General features: G+C 46.8%; 1 protein-coding gene across 2 annotated transcripts; it reads left to right on the top strand.

Annotated features, from left to right (window-relative positions):
- The first annotated feature begins 790 nt into the window (after positions 1–790).
- Positions 791–6883, top strand: LOC147991439 (uncharacterized). 2 transcript variants are annotated; one of them, XM_087522912.1, is made up of 5 exons: positions 791–1128; positions 3093–3253; positions 4062–4092; positions 6021–6123; positions 6367–6883. In XM_087522912.1, the coding sequence occupies exons 1-5, from the start codon at positions 841–843 to the stop codon at positions 6459–6461; spliced, it is 678 nt and encodes a 225-aa protein (XP_087379038.1). In that variant the 5' UTR covers positions 791–840; the 3' UTR covers positions 6462–6883. The 2 variants fall into 2 exon arrangements, with proteins under 2 accessions (XP_087379038.1, XP_087379035.1); XM_087522909.1 differs by having other exon boundaries at positions 793–1128; positions 4059–4092.
- The last annotated feature ends 1722 nt before the right edge of the window (positions 6884–8605 follow it).

The raw sequence follows: 8605 nt of genomic DNA, 5'->3' as shown, positions 1-8605 counted from the left end.
CCACTCCTCCAGCTCGCCGGCGGTGTTCAACGTCAAGGCCAAACCCACGCAGCGGAGACGCCGCTCGGCCGGCGCACCCGCAACGCCCGCATCGTCATCAACGAGGGCGGCGGGCGCGCCTCCTCCTCGGCTTCTCCGCGCTACGTCAAACCGAAGACGGAGTCGGGGCTCGCCGCCGTGAAGACGGAGCCAGGGCTTGCCGGCGGCGTCAAGGAGGAGCTCGACGACGCGACGGCCTTGAAGTGTGCACGTGACGACTGGGCGCGGACGAACCTGGAGCGCCAGCGCCTCGCCTACGAGCGGTTCGAGGCTCGGCGTCGTGGCCGGGAAGAGGGAGGCGTCGTCGTCCTCGACGACAACGACGATGACGTGCCGCCACCACCGGTCCACCAGGGCGACGCCGGGCAGGGGTCTAGCACGGGCGGCCGCATGAAGGAGGAGAAGGATGACGAGGACAACGGCGGCGGCGGAGGCGACGGCAGCGACTTCGCCTCTCTCGGTGCCTTATTCGGCCTGTAGTCACGTTTATTTATTTTTAAGTATTTTATCTATGTAAGAAACTATTTCAGTTCGCCGATGTAATGCACTGTTTCGCCGAAAATTTGTCCCCCAGGCTGATTTTACTGCCGGTCCGCCCCCACACGGCAATTTTTCGAGCTGCTTGGGGGCCAACGGCCGGAGATTTTCTTAGAGTGGCATAAGAAAATTTGGAGAAAAAAAACCTAGAGTGGCAAAAACAAAAACCTACAAAAAAAATTATCTCTCCTAATAATTCCTGGCCCTACTCCGCACCGAGCTAAACCCTGAGACCGAAGAGGGGACAGGGGACGAAGCAATTTCATGACCCAAAGGATGCTGCGGTGTCTGTACACCCAGCGGCGGTGGGCGCACCGCCGGGGCGGCTTCGTCACCGGCGGCACTGGCTGGTCGCAGAAGGCCCGCCCAGCCGCCGTGATGGGCGCGAAGAAGTCGGAGTGGTGGGCGGTGGACGGCGAGCTGCACGAGATCGGGGAGGGCGTGCCACACCGCGAGCGCTTCGCCATTCCGCGCGACAACCTCCCGAACCGCCGACGCAAGCAGATGCGCGAGCAGTTCATGCGCCGCACGCGTCTCGTCCTCAAGGACTCGGTAATCACAGCCGCACCTAGCAAATATTCCGCGCCTCCCCACTTCTGACCGCTTGCTTGGCCTGTGGTAGCTGCTCCTTCAACCCTAGATTTATTTTTTCTGCTGTTAGGTGTTTATGTATGGCTGGTCGAAATGGGATGATTGCTCCGAGCGAAACCAACAAATTAGGTGAATCGTTAGTGGGGTATCCAATTGAAAGTTTGAAACGGGTTCCATTGGGATTTGGTGGCAGCGTCCCCATTTGCCTTCTTTTCTGTCAGACATACTGTTCATGTTTGATAGCAGTGAACTAACATGGCCTTTCGACTCAGGATTTGGGCTCAAATTGACTGTGATTGGCTATTTTTTATATTCGTTTATGAATGATTTGGATGAGGTCGGATGAAACGATTTCTGCCGGTTGATTTTAGGCAGGACCCATTTAATGTTTGTTGGGAATTTTGTATGAGTTCCACCAGAATCAACTAAATTTGTTCCTCTATTATTAGAGATGATGTGGCCATTCTGGCACCTATCATGCACAAGTTTGGAACCATAGTATGTGCTTTAGAATGAGATGCAACTTGAGTTATAGAATGAAATGAACGACATGTGGTACTATTTGACCAAAACTTTTCCAGGCTCGTATAGTGCCTTTGCTTTGTTCCATAAGAAACAAAGAAATTCTGAAGCACATTATCCTGCTATAATTTAATCTGCTCTTGATAGTTAGATACCATGTTAACTGTGAGGACCACAGTTTTAAATAGCGCGCTATCTCAGTGCTATAGCGTTTGGAGGGGCATCACGTTATAGCGCCAATTTAGCGTGCTAACGCTTTGGCCGCTATTTGCCATAGCCTGCCATTTAGAACTTTGGTGAGGACATGTGCAAAACAAAGAACATGTTGCGTGTAGCAATTTCATGATCAATGCATGCTTTGGATGGGGACAAACAAACTGAACCAATTCTATAACGGAGGGCCAACGCATAACATAGGCTATGCTTAGTTGATTCTGGTGAGCCCTGTGTTAGTAAGTGCTTCCACTGGGGTGTTGCAGCCGCTGGTTCATATAAAATAATTTTCTAGCTGTTTGCGGCATGCCACAACCTTTAGTACAACATTGCTTGGTTTTTTACTAAACTTTGGCTACCACCACACCTCTTTTACTGATGTTGAGGTGTTTCTGTCTTGCAAGTTCACGTGGAGCCTTTTGCTTGGAGACCAACTTCATTAAAAATACGGGCACCTCAGAACTTTGTTTATACAAACAATAAGCCATACAGTCCCACTGTACTGTGGTTATTTCATGTTTCTGGATTCATGTTGTGTTCTTATCTCCATTCTATGTATTTTTGGATGAGATGTTTGTTTGGGATGCAGTGTTCAACTTCCTTTTGCTGCTCATGTTTCATAGTAGTTGTTAATAGTAAAGGCCTTGTTTAGGATGCCTGATCCTTGCTGGGATCCTGACCTAACCCCTACCAACCCCCAATTCATTTTGGTTGGGATAGGGCTTGCCAAACAAGACCTAAGTTGAGACCTAAGATATCCAGGATCCAAGAGATAAGGAACCATTCATATCAATTTCATGTCTGGCTATCCCGAAGCACTTTACAAGATAATATGTAGTATTTAGACCAAATACCAATCCTAGTTTTGCACTACAACGTTCTCACTTTCCTTTCTCTGATGTTGTCCAATTGGAAAAGATGACTTGAGTGTTTAATTGTTATGTTTGTTTGGCTAGCTCCTGTAATGGATTGCTGTATTCAGGAATCAGCTGCTTAATTACATTTTTTTTACAACGGAGTTAATGCTAGCATCAATAAATGAAGGGAAACTTTTTCCTCCATTTTCATGTAATAGTTGTTGATATTATGTAGGTACATGACTATATTATGCAAAAGTTCGATCCTATTAGCGATTTCAAATACTTCCATTCACTTTCATATTATTAGACTTAACCATCACAAACTTACAGGAACATGAAACCTGGTGCAAAAAATATATGGAACTGTACCAAGAACTTAGAGAGAACTGGGAACGGTTGTACTGGGATGAAGGTTATTCAAAAAAGATTGCCGAAGATCGTGCTAATTATGACTCTGCTGAAGAAGATGATCTAGACTTCTCACCATACAGGTAGCAGACCCTGAATAGTTCTATAATTCATTTCACACTAATGAGCAAAGTTGGTCCCTCGAGTTTGGATAATAGGCCACTTTAGTCTTTGATGTTTCCAATTTGGGTCACTCACAGACCCATGAGATAACATGACGGTGTTCATGCCACATAAGCACCCCTTCTATCCTAGTGCCCAAGTCATAGCATCTAATTTATTTGCTCAACTGTCAAAGGAGCCAGAGTTGACATCACTCTATATGTGGCTGATCTTCTTGTTTCCAAGTGTTGCAATATATTATACATTGCCATGAAAAAGTAATTTTGTAAAATTCAAATATCAGTTCCCATGTTCCATTTATGTGCTGATCATTATTGGATGCCTTGAACAGTGAGCTAGGAAAAATGGGTGCTGACGTTGGATGACGATGTGGCTGCCATGTCATCTCACAGATGTGTTCAGCCAAAATATAAATACCATGGACTGAACCGGCCCTTTCTAAACTTCAGTGATGTAGCTTTTCCAATTAATGAAAAGATGTGCACATGCCCCTCCCGCCCCCAGCTAATAAACTTGAAGAAACAACTTGGACATATATCTTGGAGTATATATTTTAATTGGTTTCTTTCAGGACATAACCCAAGTTTACTTAGATGTAATCATGTGTAAATATTGGGTAGAACTACAAACTTTGCGCTTTCCTCTCATTATTCGATTATTGCAGCTTCCAAATGTTTAGCAATCTTTTCAACTAGTCATGAGTGGATTAGCCTCACAAATATATCTTCATTCAAGTGGTCTCATATATTCAATTTTATATTGCAGCAGGAGAAGGAGCTCCAGTGCAGAGCCAAACAAGGTATTTTATCTACTCTTGTACTGTTGATACATGTTGCATGCCATTTTGTTATGCACAGGAACTTGAATGCTGTAGTGCAGCATGATTGCATGCTAATACTCCGGGCTTTTCTGATATTCTTCACATACTGCAAACCGTTAGGAGTCAGGCTGACAGAACCGTTGGAAAAAAACTGAGTAAACTGTTTCAGCTAATTATTTATGCTTACCAGAAGCTATTTTAGTTGGCAGCGGGAAAAGTACTTGAGCTGACAGATCTGTTGGAAAAAACCCGAGTAAACTGTTTCAGTGAATTATTTAGGCTTGCACCGAAAGCCCTTAAAGCTGGCAGTGGGAAAGCCACCTCGTTTTGCTGGGAATGTGTGGGAAAGCCAACTAGATTTTGTACTTGTTCGGGCATCTTAATTTGGCATACATCAGGTAACATGGAAACAGTAGTTGTGCTCTGTATGTTGGTCAGTCTTGACCTTGTACTATCTATTCTACTGGAAGTGCTGCCTAAAAGTACCATATTACCATATGCTACCTGGATTTTGCTACAATTGAACAAAATCTAGCATGAACCATTAAAGAAAATAGAAATCCTCAGTGTACCTTCTTACACTCTCCCAGTTTTTCTCTCTTTAGGTTTATTCTCATATGCTCCAGGCGAATTGAGGCATAGACATGTCTTATCTCCACAAACTTTTGAATCCTCGGCGTGATAAGATTACCACCTAAAAATGCATATTGGTGAATGATCACGTAGCAAAGACCCAACAGAGTCTCAAGATAACCCGCTCTCCATACCTGCCAAACAGCCCACCTAGAACAGATGACAGAATTAACAGAGTTAATCAATGATTTGTTGTGTTTTGAAACCAACGAAACCAGTGACATGAACAAAGTGACCGTGTTTCCCTCTTTTTTTAATGCTGCTGCTGCTCCTGTTGTCTTCTTTGGACTGGCCTCCTTCTGTGACCCTAGTGTATGTGAGCACCCGCAGTCACAAAAACACTGAGCAGGACCTTTGCTCAAGTGTTTAAATCCAAATTAAATTATTAAGCTTAGTTTTCACTGTGCGTTGCTGAAGTTTATGTTTGGCTATGTCCATAGGTGCCAGTGTGGGTGCTTCAGTTGGACCATACAACTTCCTGATTGTGATGAGAGTTATTGGGAAATCTGATGTTGAATTAGTACACAACAAGCTAGTACATTGTTGCACCTCAGTTTACAAGGACGATTACACCTTGTTAATTTTGGAAATGGGGTAGTTTGAACTTTAAGGTTGTGGATGAAGATGATGCTATTGGCTTTGCACAAGAGTAATTGATGGTAGTAACTCGAATTACCATACCCCAGCACTGTGTATACCGTATAAACGGGGCTCTACCGGCATGGGTTTATACAGGGCCTATATAAAGGCGTCCATGATCCCGCAAGAGGGGCCAAGCAATCCAGAGCTCTTGAAACCCTAATGATCATGGTGCATATTGCCTAGATCGACCACCATTGCCCGTCGAGTTGCCTATCAACTTGCTGGATCTACTCTTTGTAACTGATATTAGTTGACATTGTACACTTTTCTCATATAATACCATCAAAGGCAGGAGCAGGGCTATTACCCACGCAAGCGGGGCCCAAACCTGGATATATCATGTTCTAGATCCCCTCGGTGACCTGAGGTGACGTTCCCGTGACTGCATAAATCACATGTGACTACCGTACTGCTGTCAGGCGTCGACAAATTATCCTCGACAATAATCATGGCTAAATGAATTAAATTGTCCAAACATTATGTATCTGTGTGACATTTGTGTAGCTTCCTGATCTGGATCTTCCATTTATCCTCAGTTCTTTGAGTATCTTTTGCCGCATCATTAAACAACCGTGTCAATGACACTACATTTGCGAGTCACAGGTGTTGTCACTTATAAGTTTGTACTGCAGGACCTTGGTTCTGGGGAAAGCAAACAGGGTGAAACATGGGAAAGGGTTACTCAAATTCGTGACAAGTTTGAGTATGACAGAGAAAGGAGAATGAGAGAGCGAGGTAAATATCATGTCTTGATGCTGGATTATTTTGTTTATCCTGTCATTATTGATTGGTTGCATAAAATTAAAAATTGCATGGTTCTTGTGAAATATCAATGGCTGCTCGACACCACAACCCTGCAAATTCTTTTTGCACTGTTAGGTAGTGTTGCATGTAAAGTTTCGTTGGTGTTTCTTTCCTGGAGCTTTTTTATCAGGTGTGTTTATTAATTTGCTCATCTACTGTCTCCCTATGATGCAGCGTTTGCTCCCATGAATATGGAGAACAATTTTGGCCAGCAGAACTGGAAAAGGCCAGAAGCCAGAATGAGTCAGGGTTTTCCTCGGCAAACATAGAAACTAAGTCTGGTCCACATGATTGGGTTTCATAAATCAAACTGGTCGGGGTTTCCAACGTGACCAAGTCCCTGAGATCAGCACTATTCGGATTTCCGAAAGGAATCAAGTTTCAGAAATCAGCAATATCCAAATTTCCGAAACCAGCTTGATGGAAACAATAAGTGATTTGGTGACCAGAGTCAAGTTTTAGCCAGCATGTTGCAATCCTGCGGGAACACTAAAAGGTGGTGCGCGATTGCCGAGTCTTTGTGCTTGCTGATTTCACACTTTTTTAATGCTAATTGAATTGAAAATGAGATGAGAAGTGATGACATGCTTTTATGTTCGTTGATGTAGTCGTACTACAGTTTAGCCTCGTCTGTCAAAATGAGATGAGTGTAACATAAGATACAGCTGCCCTATTTTGCCCTCGCGGCCTTGCCCAGCTCTTATCGTGAGACAGAATGGTTTTTACTCAAAATAGTTCTATAATGCTGGAGCATTTCATTCACCCTTGATTGTGATGAGAATTGACATGTGCTAGTATCATGAGACAAGAATTATGGAACGGGGAGGGAGTACGATTTACCCCCTCCGTTCCTAAATACGTGTAAGTCTTTTTTAGTGAATTCAATATGAACTACATACAGATGTATATAAACGTAGTTTAGAGTGTAGTATATAGTTCATATTCACTTATTTTGCTCCGTATGTAGTCCATATTAAAATCTTTAAAAAGACTTATATTTAGAAACGGAGGGAGTGGTATATATTGCTTGACAGGCTAAACATCAATTATGCTTTACCATCAGTTTAGGATGGTCGCATCCAAATGTGATAATGCGTCAGTCTATTTTTTTAGTAAATGATGCGGTCAAGACCGAAGAAACTGTAATACACACGACAAACAAACATCTCTAATAAGAGTGGTTGTATCTTGCAGACAAGGTGTTGTGTAGCCGAGTGGTCTAAAGCGGGAATCGTGCAGTAGTGTAAGAGCATCTCCATTAGGCTCCCAAGAACACCCCCAGCATTATTTTTTTAGCCCCGACGTTAAAAATACGCTCCACCCACTTTGTTTTTTGCTGGATTTAAGTAAATTTAGCCCCGGCGAGCTCACCCCGAACCCAGCCTCTCGGGTGGTAACTGGGGACGCTGGCGCCATTTTTTCTCCTCGTGTGGCCCACCTGTAGCCACAACTCCCCCATGCTCTCTCTTCCCGTCGCTTTCTTCTTGAGCCCCCACCTTCTCTCTCCCCATCCGCTTCTCTCTCCCCACCCGCGTCCCGGCCGCCCGACCCCGTCCCGGTGCCTCCCCGCCGCAGCTCCGGCCCGCAGCGCCCGGCCTCCCGCGCCGCCCTGCCAGCCCTCTGCGCCTGCGCGCCCGCGTCGGACCGCCGCGCCGGCCTCCCGCATCGCGCTGCCCCGCCAAACGGAGAGCTCGCGGGCTTGACGAGGCCGCGCTCGAGCTTGTGTGCGTTCCTCGTGGCGCTCCTGCGCGCGGTCCACTCCGCTCCAGCCCCATTCCCGGCGCTCCCAGCCTCGTGGCGCTCTTGCACGCAGTCGACGACGAGGAGGAGGCGCTCTGCCCCATCTGCCTCGACACCATGGAGCCGGGCCGCGCCGTGCGCGTCCTCCCCAGCTGCAACCGCGCCTTCCACCAGGACTGCGTCGATCGGTGGCTGGCCATCTCGCCTGGGTGGCCGCCCTGCTCAGCCGCTCGGGCCGCACGGTCGAGCTCGTCCGGCCGGACAACGCCATGTCCGCCTCCTACAGGACCATGGTGCGCGCGCTCTCGCGCTTGCCTGTGCGTGGCCAAGGAGGACGACAGCTAGTTCGTGTGCAAGTCCAACCCCAAGAGCAAGCTGCTGGCGCGAGTTGGTCCTGCCGCGCGCGCTGCTGTGCTACTGCCGGTGCTCATCAAGGCGGGCGAGCGACGGGGCACAGCGAGTCGCGTGAGATGGCGAGGACTGCGGCGGGATCATCGTGGCGTCTTCCTCGCCTCGCCGTCGAGCTAGTGGGGGGCACAACGAGTGGGTAATTTTGGCCCCCCAGGCCAAAAATTTCGCCGGCAGCCCCCCAGGCGGCGAAAAATATGCCTCTTGGGAAGGCCAACGGCTGGAGATGCTCTAAGGGCATCTCCAGCCTCTAAGGGCATCTCCA

The sequence above is a fragment of the Triticum urartu genome, chromosome 1A, assembly GCF_056163025.1.
Source record: "Triticum urartu cultivar PI428250 chromosome 1A, HENAU_Tu73, whole genome shotgun sequence".
In the NCBI taxonomy this organism is placed as follows: Eukaryota; Viridiplantae; Streptophyta; class Magnoliopsida; order Poales; family Poaceae; genus Triticum; species Triticum urartu.
This window is presented reverse-complemented; position numbering and strand designations above follow the sequence as displayed.

Bases quoted from the DNA above. Each gene is read 5' to 3' on its own strand.
- LOC147991439 (XM_087522909.1), top strand. From the start codon at position 841: ATGACCCAAAGGATGCTGCGGTGTCTGTACACCCAGCGGCGGTGGGCG. The intron at 3,254-4,058 runs GTAGCAGACCCT...TTTATATTGCAG, and splicing joins CTAGACTTCTCACCATACAG to CAGGAGAAGGAGCTCCAGTG. The intron at 6,124-6,366 runs GTAAATATCATG...CCTATGATGCAG, and splicing joins AAGGAGAATGAGAGAGCGAG to CGTTTGCTCCCATGAATATG.